The following is a 26,725-nucleotide window of genomic DNA, read 5'->3' on the forward strand; positions in this document are numbered from 1 at the left end:
CGCAAGAAGTCTTCCAAGGGCTTCACTTTGGATAACGATGATCTAGTTTTCAAGCAGATGCGAACTATAAAATGTGGGGGAAAAATGATCGAAGCGGACTGCCTTTGTTTTTTTTTCAGCCAGTGCAATAAACACGAACGAAAGGGTAAAGTAATTGCGCCTGTCAAACACGAGCTTTAAAAAAATCGAATAACAGCATCTATACCGCGCTAATAGCTACCTGCTCCTGACTATTTGTTGTTTCGAAAGGGTTTTATGACGCTCAAGCTTTTTAACTATACAAAAAAAGTATAACGCTTACATATTTTTCATTTTTCTTAGACAAATCCTAAATCCTCTTTTTTTCTGCGACCTTTTTTATTCTTTTTCACTTTTGCGATGAATATACTCGTAACTTCTCGTTTTATTTTTATTAAGGTAAATTAGCGTGACGATTTTTCTCTCTCCCCTTTTTACCACATCACCGGTGGAAGTCGAATTTATGATACTTCCGTTGTAACTATATCCGTTATAACTGCAAGATATAAAATATAAATTTACAAGATTACGCTCAGCTGTGATATATGTTGCATTTTCTTATTTATATATATATTATTTACATAAATTTTCTACTTTAGATAATTTATGAAAACATAATAAAAAAGTGCAGTAAAATAAAATTTCAGATTTTTATTCCTCATACGTTTTATTTCTTATCCGCAGACTGGTGATCTTTTCTATTAATAAAAAAAATTGCAACAAGAGTTAATTACATGATTTCTTTGTGCTTATATAGATTAAACTGACATTTGAGTTTGTCTCATCTTTGGCTATGCAAGGAGAATTCGTGTTGCGCATTCATACATATATATACTGGAATACGGGCGAATGACGTTTGTGGGCAAATGACTTCATTTCATCACACCTTGATGGGTCGTTAAGCCGGTGACGTTCATACGGAATTATCTCGTTCCATCGAAGTGTGACTGGTAAACGAGCCGAGTTATCCGGCTGAATCACTCGTAGAGTTAATTGTTTTCACCGCACCCTATCCATCCCTGTTTGTATACACTCTCGCATCACATAATCATTCATGTAACCCCATCGGTAGGGATTCTCTGGAGAGAGATAGAAAAATCTCTTTTAAATACTTTATGTAATTGTACTCCCATACATAGCCGATTTGTTTATTTATATATAATATCGAAATAATAAAAAAAGATACGTCAGATTAAATATCTCATTCTAATTTCCAAAAATAGCATTGTTGTGCAATTAAGCTGTCAATAATTAGTAATTTTAAACTCAAAAATTGTCCGAACAAATTTTTCTCGATAGAATACAGAAAATGAAGAGGAGATGATAAGAGAGGATAAAGGATAGAATTTATTATAACATGTAGATGTTATATATATAACACATTTATATATATTTTTATTTCTCATTGTTTTATTTCTCCCTTATTTTTTCTTTTCACATTTTCCGTAGCTTACTATATAAGTTATAATTTTATATACAAATATTATACTTTTTTTATATATGTATATATGCTAATATCTGACAATATTGGGCAAAATGTATTTGTAGATAATGAATAATAATTCGCTTATGTAATTGTAAATGTATTAATATATACTTTGCATACATATTTCTTTCATAAATACCTGTGTATGTATATATGTGTGTGTGTGTGTGTATATATATATATATATATATATATATATATATATATATATACACATATATACATATATATACATATAATGTATACATTATAATACATTTACAGCCATATAATCGACATAGAGAAAACATATCAATGAATATAAATATATTATATCACACGGTACTTCGAAGGTCGACATAAAGATTCGACTTTACAAGCATGCAGATTTTGAAGATACACACGCAATCGATCTGACACAAGCTTATTCTAACGCTTTTTCTCTCATTATGTTATATTACACTTATATTATATTATATTACATAGCTATTTTATGTGCTATATACAAAATATATAATACATTTATGTACAAATATACATTCATAACTTATTTTTCATTCACATTACATTTTGCTCAATAGTATTTTCTATAATAATAAGAATCTAATTTTCCGCGCATGAACTACAATTATTTCTTATCACTTTCTCTTTCATTCTGCCTATATTACACATTCTACTTAATTTTTTTGGTACTACTTATTAGACGTAACGTATCATATGCCTTAACATTCATTAAGTGCATTTCAAATATAAAAGATACGTATCATGTGTATATTCACATGTGGTATAATGTCTTGATTATTTAATAAAGAAATAGAGAACATTGGACCTATATGTATAACGTACATAATATTTAAATCATTCGTCATCATATTTCGGATAATTGTTTGTTTTTATAAAATGTAATACTTGTCAAATATCAATTACAATTATCGAATGTCGTTTACTCTTCTCTATAACATATAATCATGCGAATGTCTGTCACTCGATAGATATCGTGGCACGATTCCTTTGGCGATACGATTTAACAGATACTTTTTTAAATTTTTCTTTACAATAAAACACAGTCCTGCGCGGTAGCTTTTCATTTTCGAGTTGTGAGCATTATCATTTACATCAAAAAAATAAAAAATAAGTACTTATATAAAATGAGGAATTATAAAAAATGAGGAATTATAAAAAATTTCGAAAATGTAAAAAAATGTGAAAACTTATCTAAAACTATATATTTACATTGTTAAAATGCAAAATAAGTGAAAAAATAAGTGAGAAATAAAATAAATATTGAAAAATATATTAAATACAAAAAAAATTTTTTTTTAATGTTATAAAATACAATAAAAAAAATTTTGTTTAATGTTTTAAATGCATAATATTAAGCTATAATATATATTAAGCTATAGTTTTTATTAAAGTTATAGTTTACTAATCCAAATATAGTTTACTAATTCAAGCTATTTATTTTATAATTAATTTCAAGCATAAACGTATTTACGATCAAAAATGCTGTATAAGCGGAAAATTAAATCTGCTAGTATTTGTTAGTAAAATGGAAAGTAAAATAAAATATTGAAATATTCAAATTAGCTACATTTTTTATATATTTTTTGCCTTTATATTAATAACTCGAAACAACTACGTGGCAATTTTTCGGTTTTACCATCTCAACGTTTAAATCGGCATCACCAAAATGATCGAAATCTCTTAAATACAGTCTCGAGATAAGTCATAATAGATAAAAGTCAAAATAAAAAGTATGTTCTGATCGATAAATAATATTCTCAGACACATAACTCTATTACAGCTGTATTAAAGATTCCGCGCATCAATGTGATGCATCGATTCGAAGGGGACTCGTTTAATAATTGTTAAGGCATTGAGTATTTACGACATCCACATGTATTTATCCAGCCATCCCAGCCAAAGAAAACAGCCTCGCAACTGGCAGTACAAAGTTAGCCCAAAGTAGGAGTCGTGGTACTCAATAGCGGACACACAACGCTAACAGCGAAAGCATTTCCTTTAAGCCAAAATATTTGTTTACTGCCCGGCGGGCGGTATTTAGAAAGGACTTTATGCGAAACGAACCAAGGGTCAAGGCTATTCTCTCGTAAAACAGGGGGTATCCCTGGCAGAGAGGGCAGAAAGGCGGAAGAAATAATATATCACGCGTCACAAGTGAAACAATTACTTCTTATACGGCTGGAATAACTCGGGTTTATTCGTCGATGCCGACACGGGTGCCGCTGTCGTCGTCGTCGTCGGCGTTGATATCGACGTCGACAGCGGCGAGGTCGTCGACAAGTTGTAGAGACCCTCGGAGATGAACGATATCGAAGCAGGTACGTTCATACCGTTCAGTGGCAGTTTGGTCGACTGTTCCGCTCCGACTCGGTCCCGCTGCGGCTGCACCGGGATCGCGCTCGTGACGTGGTGCGAGTGACGCGGCGAGTGATGCGAGTGATGCGGGTGGATGACGTGCTGCGGCTGCGGCTGATTACCCGCGCAAGATTCGCACTCGCTGGAGGTGTCCGAGTTCACCGGGCTCAGCTCGGACGGCAGCAACGGCGGCCCGTACGTGATCGTAGTAGGGGGAGGATTGCTGACAGGGGGAAAGGCGTTGCTGCCAACGGTCGGCACGCCCAGGCCGAACTGCAAGGGCAGATGAGCCGGATGAGGATGCAGCACGTGCGAGTGCGCCGGATAAGGGGCGGCAGCGGCTCGCGGATGCGGTCGATGCAGGGCGCTTATCGAGGGATACGGCGAGTACCGCGTGGCGTAGTACGTCGCGGCCGCGGATGCGTACGGGGTCGCCGAAGGGGCCAGATGCGCCGTCGCCGGTATACTCGGTATCGCGCTGTGATAGGGTGACAGGGCGCCGGAAGCCGCCGCGATCAATGTCGCGAACGCCGGATCCGAACACACGGTCAACGGCCACGTAAACGCCATCCGTTGCCTCTTGTCTTTCATACGTCTATTCTGAAACCACACCTGTAACGAGCGAAACGATATTGTAATTATATGTGTATAACGTTGACAACATTGTGTATATATTATAATATATGTATATATCAAATTATAATTCCGAAAATTGTTTTGAGTTTTAGATTTTATAATCCCTAATACTATCATATGTATATATCAAAAATGTTAGAGAAAAATGTATTATTCAAATATTCATTAGATGCTATTTATTATCAGATTTTCGCAACTTTGTTTTCGAACTTTAAAAAACACACTTATATAATTTTAATAAAAATATATAATAATATATATGATAATAAAATATATGATAATATATAATAATATATATAATAATAAAAATATATTTAGATAGCTATATATGATGGCTTTAATACATATTTTTTTTCTCTATGTATATGTATTTTCTATATATAATTTATAATTTACTAAAAATATAAACCCAATTTTGCGGCGCGTTGATGTCGCGCGCAGGCTTTGTTGTCTGGAGCAGAGGAATGAATGAGAAAGTAAAAGGGTGTTTTTCAGCAAGGAACACAATGTAACACGATGAATCACTTTATCCTTGCCGAGTATAAACAAGAAAAATGCCTATTGTATAGATACATATTCAGTCCGTATATTATCTCTCAAACGCGATCATGACAAGTACTACTAGCGATTATATCCTATGTAATTATTAGCGAATTATTAGCCCTCGTGATTAATCTATTCTCGCGATTGATAATTCGTAAATGAAACAGTAATTATTTTTGCCAAAACAATTATTTCACGCGATAAAGTAGGTATTAAAAATTATCGTCTTAGCACATGATATTTAGTACTGTTATTTTTTTGATATTTAAATTCGAATATATTTTACTTTGTATTTTTCGCCGGCTTTAGATGTATAATATACCTATCATTTTCGGATTAAGAACGTGCAATGATATTTAAATCGCAGATTCGAACAATTTGAAATGCTCAATGAAAAGTCGTGATACATCATTATACGTCGCATATTAATAATCTACTTGAAATTGAAAAAGAATATATAAAGAAAATATTCCGACTTTGTAAAATATTTTTCGTTACAATAACATAAACATAAAACGTATTTAGCGTTTATTTTTTGTGCCTTACTGTTTATGCGCGGTCATGTTGACATTCCACGAGAGTTGAAGGGAGGGGGAAGGTTAGGGAGAGGTATGCTCATCGATTTTATGCGTAATATCTCGCGAAACGCGATCGTTGTTACACCTGGCGATTATCAATCTGCGCGATTAGTTATCTCTCAAGGTTTCCTCGCGTCTTTTTAACACACGTAAATAAATATACGATAAATATGTGCAATATACATGAAAATTGAAGATACACGCAGATGCGTTCAATATTCAAGAATATATATCATCGCTCCGTCGACTCACGTTTCGCATCGTTTTGATTGATAGCCGCGTAAGCAGCGTGAAATACTTGTTTGATAAATAACCATTGTCTCGATACGTTTACGAGACAATGGCGTCGTCAATCGCGAGACTTTATAATCACACGAGGTAATAATCCCTCTAATTAATAATTTATTTAATTAATAATTTATTTAATTAATAATTCGTGAAGAATAAATTCGTTAACAATACGAATAACGTTGCGTGATTTGTCAGTGTGCCCATGAATCGTAACTTTAATAGTGATTTTCGCGTTTATCTGTGATTTAAAATAATGTGTGTGTCATGTGCGATTTGAAAAATCCGAAGTGCTACGCGTAAAGTGTGGATTGTAATTAACTGTTTTCTCGAATGAGTGCCACAAAGAAGCAACAAAGGATAAAGACGAGAGAAGGAGGAGACTCGGAGAGGAATCGAGCAACCTTGAGGTGAGCGATATTAATTTTGTTAAATTCTAATTTTGTTAACTCACTATTTGATTGATTTGATGAAGCAGCTATGTTATTTATTTCTACATTTATTTTTCTATACTTTTGTATTGCTTGAAAGTTATACACAGGGTGTCTGGAAATACTATAGCAAGAAAGTTTTTTCGAAAAATTTAATAAAACTATTTGAGATTTTTAAATGCAGGCAGGTTTAAAATTTAGTGTTGTTTAAAATCGCAAGTATTTAATAAAAAGAAATAAATTTTCAATAAAAAATACTAAACATGTAGCAAATAGTAAACAAACAATTTACAAATATTTTTATTTAATTAAGTAATTAATAAATTAAATGATTAGAATGAATAAATAACAATGGATAGATAAATTATAAAAGATTAAAATGGTTGTTACAAAACTTATACGAAATTAATTCATTTCAAGTATTTCGATCATATATCTCATATTCGTTATATTATCCTTTTAAAATAAATTATACTCTTATTATGTCTGCAATATATTAGAGGCGCATAATTTCTCGCTATGGTATTTTATCTCGCGAACTTGGGGATACCACGTATTCTAAATAAGCATTCGGTCGTGTATTTATACAAATAAAGAATTCTCGGAGGCGGCGAACGATTATATCGATAATTCGTGCGGGACGTTTACCGTCGTTTAACACCTCGGCCATTCGTTCCTCCATTGCCCGCGCGTTTTACGGCCGACATCGCCGGCCGGCGAGCTAACGCGAGACGAGAAATTAAGAGATCCATTAATGTCTGAGGTGGGTCGCGAGGCAGTCGCTAATTGAGCCGTTTAACACTTTTGCTCGACCGGGTCGACTGGTCCTTCCCCTCCCCTCCCCTTCTCTCCTCACCCCGATCCGGCGAGATCAGTGCCGTAACTAAAACACAGTGACGTTCTCCGACGCGTTAACGCAGCCCTTTCGCGCATCGCGTAAAAAAAACCCTATTTCGGTCCGAACCTACCGCGTCCAAGGATCTCGGGGAATAGCTTTACTTACGGCACTGCTGCATAAGAGCCACGGTGCTGAATCGCTTTCCAAGCTATAATCGCCGATCAAACATGGCCACAGCTGGCCGCGGCAAGAAATAACCGGCAGCTCTCGGCTCGCGGACAAAAACGCTACTAATTGCTTCTATTAAGTGCTCGGTGTTAGGAGTCTCTATCTTTTAGTGGGTGCAGCAGCCGTGAGAAATTATATATGCAGAATATATAACAATTAATGAATTAATAACATTATATAACAATTAATAAATTAATAACAATTAGTAAAGATAATAAATTCAATATAATTTTAAATATTCGTGCTTATAATTTCTCTCTTGTACACATTTTCTCTTATAAATGTATATTTTTTTAATTTGTTTTCTATTTATTTATAAATAAATAAGTTATATGTCGTATAAAAAAATAAATAATGTGAAAAAGAGAGATGGAGATAGCTATTATATGTATATTGAATTTATTAATTTAGAGATTTATAATTCGTTAATTGATCCAAGGATTTTCTTTAATGATTCTTCGAGGTTTCGATCAAACACGAAAGCGTTAATGGAAAGCGTTATTGCGTCGGCTATAGATGAAGTCATTGTTTGTTGAATTCTGTACGTAAATATTAACTCATTTTCAATCAGAGACTCCCGGTATCGATCATAATACTCGACCTAATGTTTATCTAATACAAAGAGAGACCGCTCGATCCTCAGATTGTCACAATCTAAATTTTTCAATATCTAAGCGAAATTTATTTATTGTCGGCAGCACAATAAAAGTTATTATAACCGCGAAATTTGTAACTTTTTCAGAGAACTTTTCGCGAGAATACGTTCGAGATAACTCTCTCCAGTAGAATATTTGCATTTTTCAAAAATTTCCCTACCTTGATCGTAGATTCTGGTAGACTAAGCTGCGTAGCCAGTTCGCATCTTCTCGGCCGGCTTACGTAGTTTTCTCTGTTAAACTCCTTTTCCAAACGAGCTAATTGTTCCCTCGTAAAGGCGGTTCTGTATCTCCGGACTGTATCCACAGGGGGATTTGGTGTTTGTTGCTGTTGTTGTGATTGTTGTTGATGATGCTGATGATTAGATTGCATGTGATGCTGTTGATCTTTATGCAAAATCGGCGATTCTGAATAAAACACAAAAGAACAAACAAACGTTATAATCTTTTTATCTTGGGACAATTTCGATAATAAAGAAAATACCTAACTAGAACTAGAACGCAATTAATAAATATTTATTATTTATTATTATTATTATTATTGCATTTAATAATTATTTATTATTATTATTTTAACAATGCTCATAAAAATATCAGATTATGTGTTATTAATGACGATATAGATAGTATCTAATAATATTAAATATTCAAAATATAAATATACTCCATGATATTAATTCATTTAGTACATAATTTTATGCTTTTTATAAAATTCTTTTTTTAAAGCCGATTAATTTTATTCTATTGAAGGTTCAACTGATCCTATAAATACAGAAAAAGATTTTTAATCACTCTAAATCAATTTACATCAAAGAGATCTATACTAGTTTCTTCCCATGTCTCATTTCTATGTGTCTTTTTACGGAAACGGAAATTTAGAGACATAACAGTTGCGAGATATTTCCGCAAGGAAGTACTATTGTTCCTGTTTCCGGAAAACACGGGTCATGTATTTTTTACAAAGAAAATATATCGTTATAGAAACATTTAACAGTGGGTGATCGTATTTAAAGATCGCAAGATTACAAAAGAGAAGTGTTCGTGGTCTATTCTACTACTGGCCTTTCCTAGTTTCCTTTTCGGCATGAGATCTTTTCGCCCGATTCTTTTCAGTCTGTGGTTTACAATATACAAACAAGTCGTCATCTCGAAATATAAAGGACGATGCGATAATTAAAATATTATAATTTTGGTGTCAAGGTTTTTAATGCCGCAAATATATACATGGAAAAAATTATTTTCGCCCGCGCATATAATTACTTGAAATTAGTTGATCTTTGAACCTCTTTGTCGTTTCGTTTTTATTATCTTTTCGACGCATTTGTTTTGAGAGATTAATATCAATAATATTAAAAATATTGCCAGCTTTTTATTTTAAATTAATACCTTCCATTCCTTTTCGTTTAAACATTTTCGAATTGCATCATGTCTGTCGTATATATTAATCATGACTAAACATGCAAAGCTGTATTTTTATTAATTTGATATTGCATAGCTGTTATTTTTTTATTAATTTTATCTTTAATCTTTCATTCCTTCGTACATGTTAAATTAAGAAAACATCAAATTATCAGAGACATAATCCTATGTCATAATACACAAAGAAACATTCGGCAGATTTCTAAGAGTAAATCATCATGAAAGATAACGCATTTAAAATATTTGTATTTTTACTTCAGATATTTTTCTTCAGAAAATTTTACAAAAGAAATTTTACAGAAGAATTTATATTTTTATTTGGGTATAATTTACAAAATATAAGGGCTAGGATTTTCCACAACCAACAATAATTGTTGTTTCAATTGGTTCCCAACAAAAGATGGTCATAAAATACTTTCTCAGTCATAAATAAACTGTAATCTTTCATTGTTGATTATTTATAGCATCATTTTCCAAATGTGAGATCTATTCAGAGACTCCAATAATTAACATTTACAGTTATTTTACTATTTTTGGAAGAAAATTCAAAGTAAAAATCAAGATATTAAAAAAATCCGTGTTTTTTTTCAAATTTTATAATTAAATTTAATCTTATTATATGCGAGGGACGCGATTTGAATTTTTTATTTTGTCTATATACAATAATAATTATAAAAGAGTGTATTACTATATGATTTTTAAACGCGTTAATAATTTTAATACAAATATAAAATAAGACGAAATAATGGGTTTAAAAAATGGATTGTTCTGACTATGTCGCATGATTATCGCGCACCTTAATTGTACATAAACAACTTAAACATTTCTAAACAAACGTCTTTTCTTAACTATAACGTTGAAGAATGAAGAAATATGATTTTATCGCTCGCGTATAAAGTTTAATGATTCGGAAATATGGATCGCGTAATAATTAATAATGTAATGAAACTTACCATTTTCGGCTGGCGATGTCGATACCTTTGACGATGGACTGTATCCATATGGCGGCACCAGATCGACCACTATCGTATCATCATCGGCCACATCTTCTTTTTGTTCATGCTCGTAGTCCTCGCTATTATAAGTGGAATGCATTGTGTCGCCACTTTATAACAGAGGGAGATACACATATTTATCACTTTATTACAAATTGAAGATTATAGCTTAAATTTTCGCGATATTTTTTCAATCAAACGCGTAAAAAGTTTAACACAAGAATTATATAGCTATTTATCTACGCGATATTTTATCGGTATAGTAAACATTTAATTAAACATTTTAGTCAATTTTTACGTTCTCGAAAAAAGGACATTCTGGATTTGAAAATATATTTAATCTTAACATGGAAATCTTGAAATGAAATTATATTGCGTTAATGAAAGAAAAATATAATTACTTGAATAATTGCTTACTTAAATGAAGCCATTTTATTTAGTTCAATCAAGAAAAATATATTTTTATGATTTAAGATTTAAATTTTCTTGAATGGAAAAGAAATATTAGATGAAAAATAACATTTTTAAATCGAAGATTATAATTTTTTTAAAGTAGAATTAAATAATTATATATTCTTGAGGTGACAATTACAACATTAAAATAAGACTATAATATTGTTGAAATTTAAAATTATTAAATTCTTCTAAGAAGATTATAAATTGTTGCGTATATACGAATCAATGAAACGCGTTAATTTAAGTATACAAGTTTTGATTTAACACTTATTTTTTTTCTGTGGGCGTGTCATTTGACATAAGTCTATCGTATCGGAAAAGTAGTATAATTCACATTCACAAACTGGGACTTTATTATCATCCTGTGCCTAGCAAAATAAACTTTTGAATGGAGATGACAAATCGATAGCACATTTGTAAAAGACTATTTAGCATTTGTGAAAACAAGCCGAAAATTTACGCATAATTTATTGAAAGATGAGAGAATATTATTATACAATATTGAGAAAAAAAAAGAGAGAGAAACGTAGTAAAAGGATGCAAATGGATAGCATCAGCACGCGAACGTTGACACGTGAGTGTTGGTGCCGGCAGGTGAAACGTGAATTACACGCGTCGTGTATCTTTCAAATCAAATTCATACTTGGCACCAGGATAAGTTGCTCTCAAAACTCGTATAAGTGCAAAGAGATTTACTTTCAAATGTATAATTCGGAAAATATTACACGTATGTCATCTTTTTACGCGAGAAAGTATGCGATGCTATTTCGTTATCTCTACATTTATCACTTTACTCTTTTTATAAGAAATACATATAACTGAGAAAGAAAGAGAGAGATATCTACCTGATAAATATATCACTTTAATCACACTTATTGCAAATTTATAAATATATGCATTTCAATATCTCTTCTTCCTTGTATTTTTGTACAACACTCTCTAACGACACAGTCACGCAAAATGTCTTAAACTTGACTAAGAGATCACTAAAGCGTCCAGATATATATATATAGATCCACTTCCCCTACCAGGCTCTAGGTTCTCTGATTGGCGAGAGCTCTGGTCGTTGCGCTTACATCCCGTTGAACGAGGGGTGGAGCCTACCTGACACTCTGGTCTGGTGTGTGCACAGCTATAGTATAGACTAACAGTGCGGTCGGAAGCAGACAGGACCGGATTTACTTGTTTCCATGACCCTAGACACAACATTTTTTAAAAATGTCTAATGACTTGGACTTTGTATAATGTATTGTAGAAATCGAAGGGCTCTCTGGTTAACATTTGCCTTTATCTTAATCGGCGGTCGCGTATAAATTTGAGATATTCACGTACACATGTAAAAATTTATTCGATCAAATATTAATTAGAGAAAAATTAATCTATCATAAACCTAATAAATAAATAAATAAATAAAATAATAATACCTAATAAATAAATAAAATAATAATACCTAATAAATAAATAAATAAAATAATACCTAATAAATAAATAAAATAATAATACTTAATAAATTTATCATTTATTCTTGAAATATATGAAAAAAATAAAAATGAACAAATTATTTTCCGCGTAATGTAATATAATTATACGTATTCATGTGTTTGTAATTTTTCACGCGAAGCAAAGAAGAATTCGCTGGGCCTGGCTCGGTATTTTCGATGCGAAATAATAATGATAATGAAATTTTACACTTCGCGTAAAAAATTAGCGGAGCTTATGCGGAATTATTATACATTTCGTTTTGCATCAAAAGTAGCGGATGATGTTCAAGGAATCCTGCGTTGCGTAGAAAATTACAAATCCGGAACCGTTACAGATTTTGTCCCATACTGAAAGCATCACTATGAACTAACAATAAGAAACGGTTTCAGGAACGGTTCCGTGTGAAACCGTATTAAATTAAAGATTTTGTTTCGTCTTTTTTTCATTGATACATTTACTTCATTTGTCATAGCAAATGTAAATAATAATAGAAAACTAAAAAAAAAAGGAATAAAAGTTGTAACACTTGCATAAGATAAATTGTACGAAATCGATTGAAATATAAACAAATATAATTAGTACATCTCTTATCTTTACATATATCAAATCAAATTCATTGGAAATGTGCTAAAAAATATCAAACAACCACCTAATTTTTATTTTATTCATTTATCCATTTTCTATCTTATGTAAATTATATTTTGTTCCTCTACTGCTACTAATTTTATTAATATTATTAATTAAATTAATTTAATTTTTTATTTAACTTTGCCGCGTGAATTTCACATAATTGAATTTGTTAAATTTCTACATAATTACGCTGCGTAATAGTTTTATTATATTTCAATGAATGTTTATTATATCAATCTATGTGCATATTTATATAATATTAAGATTGTAAAGTTTATTTTTGCCACTTTCTAATAATGGCATTTAAGATATAATTTAGCTACGGGATCCCAGTTAATGTTTAGAACTGTCTGGTAGAACGTTTTTATCCCGAACAATGTAAACTCCGTAACTGTCATAAATCTTTAAAATTGTGTCCTTAAACCACCCGAAGAATGGCAAAATGATTATATGACCATGTGCAAATGTGAAACTTTAGTCACCCTTTCTCTCGTTTATTTTCTTCTATTATTTGGTAGAAACATCTTTGAAAACTTTATCTTCAGGTAAAACCAGAGAAAAACTGTTAAATAGCAAAAAATTGAGAAAGACTGCTGATGGATCGGATATCATTCAGTATCTGATGATGTACTTTTGCGGAAAATGAATTTCGAATTGAATACATCTATATATCCATATAAATTCTTTGAAGAAACCTAACAAAGATAGACATAGGTAGAGAGAGGGAAGAGATAAAAATATAATTCAAAAATCTCTCTCAAGGTCACAAAGATATATTGAAGTAATATTAATAATAATTGAAGTAAGTTTTCAATAAAAATTACAATAGAATAATCTATTATATCGAATTAAACAGTTATTTATGTGAGATCTTATATGATGATAAAAGTGATATTGAATATATTTAACTATATTTAATGTAATTAATTATGTTTATCCCCAACTAACTTCTCGCATTACGAGAATTTAACGAAAGGATTATATAATTATGTGCCATTTACACGTTCATAAAACAAAAAAATTAAACTTTTTTTAAATTTATTATTAGATAAAAAAATGTTTCTTGAAGGGGAAGCTAATTCATGAGTAAGGTAGCTAGTATGAGTTTTTCTTTCTATGTGTTAATAATAAATTATTCTGCAAAGCAAATCAGATTTATACGCTAAAAAATTGAAGACGAAAATAACTCGTAAAGAAATTACGAGGAAAGCTATCAAGCTATCAGAGTGTGTTTTAGTTTTACCAATTTACGTCATTGCCTGCCATTGTCTTCTTTGTCGAAAACGGGATACCTCGTAAAAAACTGCTCTTATATGCCTAACGTTCCTCGTGCAAATACTAGAAATCCTTATGGTCCTTTATTTATACATAAAGTACCGCTCTTTTTTTAGAAAATATTTTTCGAATACCGTTTTTTTCTTATTTCCGTTTTTCCATAAAATACAATGGCGATCAAGGAAACTAGAACATGTTTTTTAAAACAGGAACTAAGGCATTTTTTTCTTTTTCTCCCGAGAGGAGGACCTTCAGCGAGAATTATTAGGTAACTAAAAATCTTTCTAAAGTAACTAACGGTATACTTTAAGATGGAACGACGCTGCACTTTATTCATCACGTGCATGCTTAAATACACCCACACACATCGAGTAAAATTTTAAAAATTAGTAGATTATACCATTTTTAATTTTTATTTTTATTATCATGTATCTTCTGTATTTACACATGCAGCTTTTGCAGTTTAAAGATACATTGTTTATAAAGCTTATTAAAAAAATTTCGTTTAAGCTTTTTTAAGCTCTTTTGGATAAATTCGCTTCATTGCTGTGATATTGATATGTATTAATATTGATAGATTTGATGAATTTCGCACTTTTCTCGTATTCAGAGAATTTCGCGCTTGCTTCCCCTGTTTAGTTACGTCAGTGTACGCGGTTATGCGCGTAAGGGAGGTGGAAACGGGGGAGGGGCGAGAGATAATTGGCGCGAACAGCTCGGCCAGATGTGGTCGCGATCATGCCGCTGATTAAACGGTTTGATTAAGCGACTAATTTACTCACATGCGCGATGTAACGTTACTTTATGCGAAATCTATAACGCCCTTCTCTTCCCCGTCCTGATCTGTCATACGGACGCACAACTCGCAAATCATGAGTATCACGTGACGGGATATCAAACAATAATCACGAGAATTCTCGGGAGGATTCGCGAAGAGGTTGGACGAAGTAATATGTTACTATGCTATCCAATTTTTTTATTATTATTAGCATATCAATTAATTGTTATTTGATAAAAAGAGAGAAAGCTAAAGTTCTTTTTCGCTTAGACTTGATCATCAAGTAATAATTTAAATTAATCTAATAATTAATCTAATAATTTAAATTAATCTAATTTGCAGGTACAAGATCTTTAATTTCAAAATCTTTAAATTTTGCATGTAACTATTTCTTCGAGCGAAACGTTTGAGCAAAAACTTTAGAAATTTATCTTGAGAACAATTGAATGGTTGCATCGTGATAAATCGAAATCTATTTATCTATTTCTTTTTGTTTGTAATTTTCCAAATGTAATTTTCCAGTTTGTTAAAATGCTCTTCTATTATTATCAATTATCGAAATAAATATATATCGCTATTTGTCGGCAAGGTCACTGTTTAGAGATACTAATTCTCTTTTTGTTAGCCGAAAGGAAAGTCATAAAAATGTCTTTCCTTAATGCTTTTGCTAACGGTAACTTTCTTTCTTTTTAACAATTGAAAATAACAATAATCCAAGCATAATAAAATCTTAACAAAGTATCATCTGCCATGTTTTATTGGTGCTATCGACATTATTACAGCTATTTTTATTATTATTAATGATAATCGCATTTTATTACAACGATAAAAATGCGGCAATTTTACTTTGCTTTCTATATTTGATAACTTTTCAGAGAAAATATAAAAAAAAAATTTTAGCCGCTTTTATTTTTCACGTGCGATAATTAGAAAGTTTTACATCAAGCTCTACGAGATACAAAAGACATTTTCTATCCATGGACAGAGAATTCAATCATAACTAATGATTAAAATATAATCACATATAAGTAATTGATACAGTATTAAGTTGTAAACGTTTATTAGAAAATAGAGTCTTCGATGAGGCAGCGTTTGATGCTATCCATTTGCGAATCATTCGTAATCAATTACCCTTACGAGCTCGCGAATTTACGGTTCTGCCGACTAGAACGGATATAGCACAGAATATTTCATGCGATTAATTTGAGACACGCGACATAGCGCACAATTAAGCCAATTATTGGCGAATATCTGGACATTAGCGTATCGCTCGCGTGTAGTGGAAAGTGGTTTATGCCAACGAAATGTGGTTTTAATAGACACCTCGATGGCTCTGTTACAATGGGGGAAGGGGAGAGGACTGTGTAAATAGCGACGAACCGCCATCACCAGTTATATATAGGGCCTTTTAACGATAAATTCTTGAATAAAGGCATTATTGGTATTTACTATAGCAGGACCATAGGGTGATTTTTTAGCATCCTAAATTTTCAGGCCAAATTACATCAAAAATTTTCATCCCAATCTCAAATAATAATAATAATATTAATATTAATAATAAGATATTAAAATAATACACGTGACAATTTTCTCGCGTTTAATTTAATTCAATTTAATTTTTGTAAAATGACGTAGGTTATCGGTAATTTCATTTAATTTAATTTTTGTAAAATGTAGGTTATCGATAATTTAATTTAATGTAATTTTTGTAAAATGACGTAGGTTATCGATAATTTAATTTAATGTAATTTTTGTAAAATGACGTAGGTTATCGATAATTTAATTTAACTTAATTTTTGTAAAATGACGTAGGTTCTCGATAATTTAATTTAATGTAATTTTTGTAAAATGAAGTAGGTTCTCGATAATTTAATTTAATTTAATTTTTGTAAAATGATGTAGGTTCTCGATAATTTAATTTAATGTAATTTTTGTAAAATGACGTAGGTTATCGATAATTTAATTTAACTTAATTTTTGTAAAATGACGTAGGTTCTCGATAATTTAATTTAATTTAATTTTTGTAAAATGACGTAGGTTCTCGATAATTTAATTTAATGTAATTTTTGTAAAATGAAGTAGGTTCTCGATAATTTAATTTAATTTAATTTTTGTAAAATGACGTAGGTTATCGAAGGGCCGATAAAAAAAGTCGGTAAATATGGTCGTCATGTGGATATACTTGAAAAGAGTCTCGTTGAGAGGGGACGCCTCGACGATTTTCTTATCTCTCTTACCGTACGACTCGCAGCTACTCGAGTCATCGAGCTTGTTGCTCGCGTTGGACGATTTCACGGATCCGCGCGAGAATCATCCCGCCAGCGAGGCAAGGGAAAGGGGGTCGGTGTAAAATATGCGTCGTAAAGTTGTATCGCGCCGCCATTGTCGTGGTGTCGACATTTTTTAGGGCCGTATTAGCGTGCGTGCCACCGGGCGCGCATACGCATACGCATCAGCCCGTCGCTCATCGCGCTGATGTTAAGCGGCGAGATGAAAGGCTGCCGGTCTCTATTGCCGTCTTCCCGTCCCGGGGGATACGGGCTCGAGTCAGCTCGAATACTCGCGAATATTAATTTCAGTCCAATGTTCGTTGAAACGGGATAAAGAGATTTATGATTTTAACATCGATTTAAATTTATACAAATTATGCAGTATTGAAAAGTACTTGAAATATAAAATATATATTGTTCAAAAATAAAAAGAATTTTCTCTGTAATGATTTTATGATTTTATCTACGCGATGAAAAATTCGAGAAATTTAAATTAAATTATTTTAAAGAAAGTAACCCTCTCGATATCGTAACGCAAATAATTTGTTTTTTAACAGATTATTGGTGGCTAAGAATCTATGTTGCCATATGTTAGCTTGTTGCAAAGAGTTTCGTCCCATCCCCATCTCTACAGCTCGTAACATTGTATTGTTTTAGTGAAATCACGTAAATCAATTGAAAAAATTGAACGTCACTTTCTGACGATATCGATTTTCACATCAAATAAAGGTATCATTTAGAGGTTTTGTTCGATATATCATATAATTTAATCACCCTGCCTTTGGTCAAGTAGATACATCTGGCTGCCAACAATGACAAGCACTCTCACTGCGCGAATGGTGTTTCTTCGGACAAGATACTCATTCGAGCTGCCAACGAAGACATCATGATTGTTTTTTTTCGTATCCTCGACAGAAAAAAAAACAGATCAAAAACAGATCAAAATTACAGAACGAATTTCATAAAAATATATTATTTTTAACCAAGATATTGAAACGCCATTAATCGCGATGTATCTGCAGTTTTTGGACGCATTTAAATTGATTGCAATTTATTTCGTCATCGGTGTATTAATCTTTTTTTTTAGAAAAGAGTTTTAAAATTCTTACAACATTATTTCGTTTACAAGCATTCAAGCTTGAGAATCGATCGTGAGAAACGCGAAATTGTAAATTCCCCAAGCTGCGTCCTTTGCGCTCCCGCGCTCCTAATTATAATATAATTTCCACGTTAATGGCGTACCTGCTCATAGCCGCCATCATAACCCGCCGGGGTTTGCGAGGCGAAGGAGGAAAATGGAGAAGGATGGATCGGGGCACGTATCCTCCGAGCGTAATACGGCGCCGAGTTTATAACCGAGTTAGCGAAATCGGCTGCTCCGCGCTCATTCCACGGGCGGGGAATAACGATGCTAACCGGCGGGACGAGGAGGGGACGAGCGAGGAAAGAGCGGGAGGTTCGGGACGTTTTGATTAAATTAGGGGATGATCGCGCAAAATTAGAGACATTAAATTCCACTTCTCGTTCGGTCCTGAGCGCGCGCGATTTTCCACGGTGTTTTCGCAGATTCGATACTGTTCATGGGAAAGAAAGTTGAATTCCTTCAAAGTTTGCTGAGAAGCTCGAAATTTTAGGGATCGAAATTGGGTTTTATGAAAATAGTCAAGGAATTTGTGATGCTCGATATTAAATGAACGTAAAATATCTAAAAAATTTGAATATTAAATATAATGAAAATTAATATAAATATATTAAATATAATGAAAATTTGTCTAATTATAAAGTATTAAAATATTAAATTTAATTTGAATTTAAAATATATCTAATTAAAATTTCATCAACAAAATATAATGAACTTTCTATTAAATTTGATTCTTCGAAAACGATGAATGATTTTCAATAATGACGCTTTTACGCACTTTAATCGTGTAGTAAGTGAAATATCATGTAAATGAAAGAGAAAAAGAAGGAACAACGTTCTGCATCAGTTCGTTGCGATAAGCGGTATGGGGAGAGATTTTTTTTACGGAAGCGTTCAACGCGACGCGACATTGTTTTTTCTTCACAAGGACCTAAAAAAGGTAAAAGAACAGGAAGCAGGAAGCGTCAGGCTCCTGTCGGTTAAAGTGCTCCTCGATCGGCGAGAGATTTTTAAGCAAGCTTTTCAAGTGGCACGCCTAATTTCGTTCTAATTCCGGCACTTGTCACTCGTTTTAATTGCCGCTTAAGTTCGGGAAAGCCAAAGTGGCGCGTTTTTTTTCCAATGCGTGTAAGAAAAACCTGCCGGAAGAGATAGAAGAGGGTGGATGCATCAGTTATTAACGATTACTAACAGCTAAATGATCGCTTTAGTTTATAATAGTAGTTAAAAAACTGTTTGATAATTATTTAGAAAAAAATATAATTATTCACACACCCGAAAAATTATATTATTCATTAGAATTTTAATTAATGTGCATCTGTCAGCGACGAAAAAATGAGATGAGATAATTTGTAAAAACTATAGCTAATACGACTACAATAGATACAGACGGTTAGTTAGATGAGTTGCGAGAATGAATATTTCAATTTGTTATCTTGCTCCACACAGACCTCTGGGAATATAGGGTAAGAGATCGTTAAGACGTTAAGAGAAGATCGAGGAGCTCTGGCGGCGAAATTACATTTTTTAATTATGGCCGGAGCAAGTTCATAATTGGTGCTCACTACGCGGGGGATGAAACTTATTAGTCGGCAAGGCTTTACCGCTGCAGGGAATGTAACATGGCCGCCTTGTGGAAGGATATCGTCGAGGTCGTTCGCCAGGGGCGCAGCCCTTGACTTCAAATATCTCGCGAATATCTCATCAATTTTATCATTTGTGCAAATCGCTTATACAAGTTCTTTTCTTTCTCGTAAATTTTTTTCATTTATATCATTCATCTTAAATATGTATTTCTAATTTAATTTTTTTTATAAATCACACAAAATTGAACCGTTCTTAATTAATTTATCCATGTATTTAATTGTCTTTAATTTATCATTGTTTATTCAAATATATTCAGAAGCAAATAGATACCGTAAATATTTATTATGTATATAATTCTGGAGTAAAAATATAAAATTTTTAGAAAATAAATATTTTCTTCCGCTCTTTCTCTATTATTTAATTGCGAAAAGTAGTCATATAGTATTTATGTAATGTCGCAATCCTAAAATAATATTATTCCAAGCCGGAGAGAAATCATTATTGAAGATTTGTATCTTTTTCGTTGGCGGAAAAGGTCGTTTTATTTGCCACGCACTAAACGCCGAGATTATTTGTGCGGATCTAGAATGATTGATAAACCGGGGAAATTCGTAAGACCAGAAGGAGAATAGGAGCGTCCCTGACGTTAATCTCGAGTTAGATGGCAACATTTTCTTGTAGACACCGAATGTACGGATGAGCTCGTACAGCGCTTCGCCGTTACGATGTTCTAAGTGAACGTGTACGCCCTTACGTAGGTGAGAGGTATACATGTGCGCGTGTGCGCTCTACAGCAACGTCCAAGAGAAGCCGAAGGTTCGCTCGAGAAGCGTCAGAGAGAAGAGGTTTCACCTAAAATTATATCCACATATTTAATTAATTATTAATTAAAAAAACTGACGCATTAAAAAATCTAACAGAGATACTTGTTTATATAAATCGTTAATTTGGCTGCAGAATCATTTATTCGGGGGTCTTCTCTTTGTGATCCGTCCTGTAAATACATATAAAATGCATATATATTTACGTGTGTATATATGTACATTTACTATTGTAGTGGCGCGCGCACATGTATACAGTCTCTATACCCGTGTCTGTACGGGATATCGCCGGGGAAAGATTGGGAATTGGAGAGGGTGGACTTCGGGGGGAAAGGTGGTAGGTGGCAATAAGGCTCTGGGCACCACGCTGTTACGATCTCTGATCTGGCGAACACGCGTATGTAGTGCGATCTCACCCACGCGAAGCGCGATATGTATGTCGAATGGATCGTTGAACTCGCGCGAGCGTAGATACGCCATAATACGTCCTTATCGCGTAATGACGGTAAAGGGGGGAGCGAATCGCGATCTGCGGAGACAATTTTCTCTCAAGAGCCTCTTGCCAAATAATTACAATAATTTTTGACAGACATTTTTTCGAAAGATAATAAATAAAATAATAAAAATAAATAATAAATAATAAAAATAAATAATAAATAATAAAAATAAATAATAAATAATAAAAATAATAAATAATAACGAAGGATGTTGAATTATTACAGAAATAATAGAGCAAAGCTTAATTAATGAGGAGGAGTATGGATTAATTTTGAATTAAATCCGTGTTTCAAAAACGTCGCGACAACAGCTAGTTGGAAAACTAAGGCGTGCGCTACATATTGTATATAACGCGTATATACGTCGAAACATCCAGCGGCCATGATGGCTCTGGTCTCTCTCGCTTATCAGCGCGGAGGGAGAGGAGAGACATTCGGTCGATACTCTTCGGAGTGAAGGGAGGAAATCCGTGTAAGCGTGCGCTCTCTTCCCCCCCGGGCAACGCGACGCAAACGGATAAAGAGGGGGTTGATTCACCACTCCTTGTTCGGTGCTCGCAGACGATTGGCCCTGGCAGCGCGAAGGCTCGTGGGCGGTGCAACGCGTCGAAGGATGAAAGAGGATAAGAGAGGATCGCGGGCGAGAGACCACGGAGATCTAAGGATATACCTGGACACACGGTAGCGTATACACTATTGAAACAAAGAAGAGAGGGTGGCGAGATTAAGAGCGAGCAGAGACTATAAGCGGACAAATCAGATCCTTCGACTCGGTATTATTTCGTTCATACATGTATTATGTATAGTATATTTTTGCGCCTTTGCTTACGCTGGTGGATTTAGATAGATGCTCGCGTCCTTCAACGTCGCGACACATTGTTAGATATAAAGATATAATCGCAAAAAGATGGCATTATTATACTTTGTTTGTAATGAGCTGTTCTGTACCATCACATGGATTTTAATTATATTTATTTTAATTATTAATTGACATTTAATATATTGATATATAAACATCTTGTAGGATTATGTAGTTGGGTATACAATAAATATAAATAAATACAGAAAATTAAATTCGGAAATGCCATTTCATTTTAAAAAAGATAATTTTTTTGCTTGCCAATGATTAGCATTATATAACATATATAGATACAAAATAATTTTTTCTTGTTAAATTATAAGTAAATTATAGGGTCTTTATAAAAAAGCTCTAGAGATTAGAAAGCGAGAATTACATCAGATTCCTCGTGAAGAATGAAACGGCAAGAGAATAAAGTAGTATTGACCGATTCGAAAGTTAATTTTCAGAGAATACGACACCCATGGTGCGAGGTATTAAACGAATTTATTGTCGTGCTGAACCGAAGCTCATCGGTACACTAGAAAAGCCCAATGGAGACAAAAGCAGGGGAAAGAAAAGGTAAACGATTCTTTTTTTTCAAATTTCAGGAAACTTCCCCGAAAGCCATAAAGTACTAACACTTCAAAATTGCTATAATTTAGTATATAGCCATTTATAGGTCAAGGTATGCCCATAAAATATTAGTACATTATTTTATTAGTTCATTTTTTTTTAACTGCCGTTTTTTTATATCGTCGAAGTTTATACAAATCTGAGAAGAAATAATTACTTATTTTTCATCGACATTATTGACGTCATCAACGATGTCGATTACGGAAATTAAAATACAAGTCGTGAATAAAATTTAATAAATCACCATCATTAGTAAATATATTGTAATGCAGCAAAAACTCATATTTGCGTACATTTTATATTTTATATTCGCGGTTTGAAAATTTTCCGACCATTTGTCAGATTTGCAAGATTAAAATTGGCGGAATATTTTTAAATATTTTAACGATTTTTAGGAAAAAATCGACATAGAAATTCAAAGATTTTAAAAGCTACAATAAGCTTACAATAAGGTTTATATTTTTAAATATTTGAGAAAAATAAATGAGAAAAATAAATGAGGTTTATATAAAATAAATTCTCACATAAAATCGATCATTGCACATTTCTCGTCATAGTGTTATAACAAGAAGCAATGCTAATTGCAAATTGTGAATAATTTTCCACTGGCATATTAGTGGAATCGACGAACCGATCTGGGACTCCGACTTCGTCGCATTGAAAGGGAACGATTCGCCACATCGCAGCAGCCTTCGTTTGGCGGCACGTGCTGACATATGGGTTTTTGGGGCTTTGCAGTGTCTGCGAAAGTCTTTGTGCGGGGGTGGTAAATGGGATGTCATCGTGTTAAATGGTCCTGATGCCCGGGGAAGCAATGCCGATCCATTGAAAGCGCTTCTCGCTGAACCAATTCTTGCGGCTAATTCCCGCCGTTTATACGTTTAATTGCCTCTGCGAGCCACCTGGACCACCATCAGGACGATCGCAAGATGTTAGGAGCGGATTTGAGTGTTCAATGGGCGCGTTTAACGTCTCGAGCATGTGCACGTCGCGACGCGGATCTCACCTCGTCTCGGGGTTATTGATTTATACGAGACCGTCTCTTTCCGTCCCCGGTAGATATGTACACGCCAACGCATTTAGACACGGTAATTCGGTTGGTCACCGAATGGACCACCCGGTAATTTATGACTCGAAACGTTACTCTAACGCTTTAACCATGTATAATCATATAAGTAAGTTTAACATCGATTAAACATCAGTGCGTGGGTCTGTCTTAATTAATTGTAAGAGAGGGATCTGTGTGTTTGTGTTGGGAAAATGTTTTTTTACTCAATTTTTTAATCGAAGTTTGAGTCGCAAATGCAATTGCATTCAGATATTTAAATTTAATTTGCTGAAATATAGGTAATTATTTTGAATTTACTACTCTCTCCCTCTTAAATATACTTAAACTGAAGAAGAGAGAATTGCTAGTGATTTATTTAAACGTCCTTTGTTTTATTTTAGTTTATCTGGTTATTGAAAAATATTAAAAACGCGTTAATAATATTAGACGACACTATTAAATTATTATTTTAAAGATAATATACGACGAGAGGAAAAACACGCGCGTACAAAACTCCGAAATTAATCCCCGTTGCTAGTAGGAGGAAAAGAGGTGTCTCTCGTCAAAGTGTCGTCGTTATCAACGTACTATTCGTTCCTCACCTGACGGGTCGTAAATCGTGTATCGACAGTCTGCGCAAAAGCGTGGAAAAAGGCGATAGCAAAATAAAGAAATTAATGAAGCGCCCAAAATTAATGGGACTCGAAGTTCTAAACGATTACAAAAAAATCTTAAATTAAAAATCGTATAAGAAAAAACAAAACTGGAAATTAGAATCATATGAAAAAGAAATAGTAGAGGCATTAAAGGAAATGAAATTGATAAATATAATACAAATAAAAAAAATATTAATTTTCTCCGTTTTTTTTCCAAAGAATTTTATTTTTTATTTTCTTTTCTTTTGTATGATTTTTATTGCGGGAAATTTAAAAAAAATTTCTTTTTACTAATAAAAATATAGATGTAATGCGACTCTGTTAAAATAATCGTATTATACGAAAGATTGATAAATATGTTTTTTTTGTAACTATTATATTGCAAGAAAATATATGCATTTCTTCTTAATCTTAGTTTTTTAAATAATTTTAAAATGAGATCTTTCTTAAGTATAAATCTATATCGCGCAATCATTTCTCCAAAACCTTTTATTTTCTATAAAGCATCTCTACAGTTATACAAGAAATAGTATAACAATCTAAAATGCGAAAGATTATTATAAAGATTATTGTCTATTTTGTGGAAAATAAATAGTGTCAAAAAATTATAAAATATATATGGAAAAAAAAGAGGTAGATGTTGACGATGTAATCATCTATCATAAACAAATATAGTACAAGAAAAATATATAAATGTCTTAAATCAATATCGATGGCGATATGATTTTAATCAGGCAATCGGGAATAGGTGACATTAATAAGGGTAAAAATCACAAGTAGCAGAATAAGTAAGCAATTAGCGAAATGAGAAAAGGATGAGAAAGGGAGGGAGAAAAATGGCTGACGTCGGCGAGCGACGGATTGCGCCGCGATTCCCAGGAAAATGAATGCTATAAATAAAGCCGGCCGGCCAATAATTCCGTCGCGATCGAGCGACGAAGAGTTTTTCATCGGATCGCACGCGAGAAAGAGCGAACGCGAGAGCGTCGGAGGAAAAAGAGAGAGAGAAAGAGAGCCGGGGGAGAGGCAGGAGGACGAGAATGAGGACAAGAAGGAGTAGAGGGTGAGGACGAGGAAACGCGGAAACCTCTCCGGCGAAAAAGAGGGAAGGGAAGGAGGAGGAGGAGGAGGAGAACGTGTGGCGCGCGTTCGGGCAGTTTGTAATCAAATTTAAAATTCCCAGCGCGGAGGAGGCTGATGAAAGAGTAACCAGCGGACCCGATCGAAACGGGTCGTCCACGGGTCGTCCATGGGTTTCCTCGTCACGTGACGTCGAATAAACGGAGGACGGTATCCCGTGCCCGATGCTCTTCCGCAAAGTCGCGCGCGCGCCACTAACCCTCTATCCACCCTCTTTCTGGGCGCCCCCTCTCTCTCTTCTCCTCGTCGGCCACTCTCTCGAACACTGAATTTCCCTGGGGGGCGGTGGGCGCCGAGATGGTAGAGGCCGTATAAAAAGTTGGCGCGGACGAGGACGTGGACGAGGGGCTCGGCATCGCCAAGGCTCCATTAGGGAGGATCGAAGCAGATATAATTTCAATAAACTCGCAAATATCGATGATGCAATCGCACGAAAATAAGCCTCGTATTTATTTATTCCTGATATATATATCTTCCCGTCTATGGCATCGAGAGGTTAAAAGATTATATCCGATGATATACGCATTCATGTAATTAATGTTGTATAATTGAAAGACAATGTTTGCAACTCACGTACACAGAGGTGGCATATTCCACAAGCATTTTCACAGATATTTTCGAACGAAGGTGACACATGGCTAAGAGTGATTCGTACTCGAACAGGTCCTGCTTGAATATATTGTATATATCGCTGAATACAATACCTTATTAAAGTTAATCTCTTTCAATGCTGTAGATTGCTATAAAAAAAACATAAAGCGCCATCTAACAAAAGAAAATGGTATCAAGAGTGTTCTGATATTTATCAATTTATGGTAATAAACTCTGCGCACGTACCTGTATCTTACTGTGGATAAAGTAAATTTCGCTATTAGCATCATTTCTCTTCATATCCAAAGTTAGATTAGGTAGTCCCAGTACTTGGATAAGGAACAGGGGCACTGTATTCATGAGAAAAAATAATTAACGAGTTTATCGAGATAATTATACAATAAG

At 33.6% G+C, this 26,725-nt stretch overlaps 1 protein-coding gene across 5 annotated transcripts; it reads right to left on the minus strand.

Annotated features, from left to right (window-relative positions):
• Positions 1–2,992: 2,992 nt before the first annotated feature.
• On the minus strand, positions 2,993–26,690 carry Eve (segmentation protein even-skipped). Of its 5 annotated transcripts, none has more exons than XM_083105027.1 (5): positions 26,567–26,690; positions 26,307–26,494; positions 10,433–10,584; positions 8,221–8,468; positions 2,993–4,474 (listed from the first exon to the last, which is right to left on the minus strand). In XM_083105027.1, exons 2-5 carry the CDS (start codon positions 26,363–26,365, stop codon positions 3,671–3,673), a joined length of 1,263 nt encoding a protein of 420 aa, XP_082961153.1. In that variant the 5' UTR covers positions 26,366–26,494; positions 26,567–26,690; the 3' UTR covers positions 2,993–3,670. The 5 variants fall into 5 exon arrangements, with proteins under 5 accessions (XP_082961153.1, XP_082961152.1, XP_082961154.1 ...); XM_083105026.1 differs by having other exon boundaries at positions 26,307–26,469; positions 26,567–26,672; XM_083105028.1 differs by having other exon boundaries at positions 26,303–26,469; positions 26,567–26,672.
• Positions 26,691–26,725: the final 35 nt, after the last annotated feature.

This window comes from Camponotus vicinus, unplaced genomic scaffold (genome assembly GCF_025532165.1).
Source record: "Camponotus vicinus isolate PSW18456_S1 unplaced genomic scaffold, iyCamVici1.0 SCAF_7, whole genome shotgun sequence".
In the NCBI taxonomy this organism is placed as follows: domain Eukaryota; kingdom Metazoa; phylum Arthropoda; class Insecta; order Hymenoptera; family Formicidae; genus Camponotus; species Camponotus vicinus.

Coding starts and splice junctions, on each gene's coding strand:
- Eve (XM_083105027.1), bottom strand. CDS start 26,365: ATGTGTCACCTTCGTTCGAAAATATCTGTGAAAATGCTTGTGGAATAT. Junction 8,469..10,432: donor GACATCGCCAGCCGAAAATG/GTAAGTTTCATT, acceptor TGTTTTATTCAG/AATCGCCGATTTTGCATAAA. Junction 4,475..8,220: donor TACCAGAATCTACGATCAAG/GTAGGGAAATTT, acceptor CGCTCGTTACAG/GTGTGGTTTCAGAATAGACG.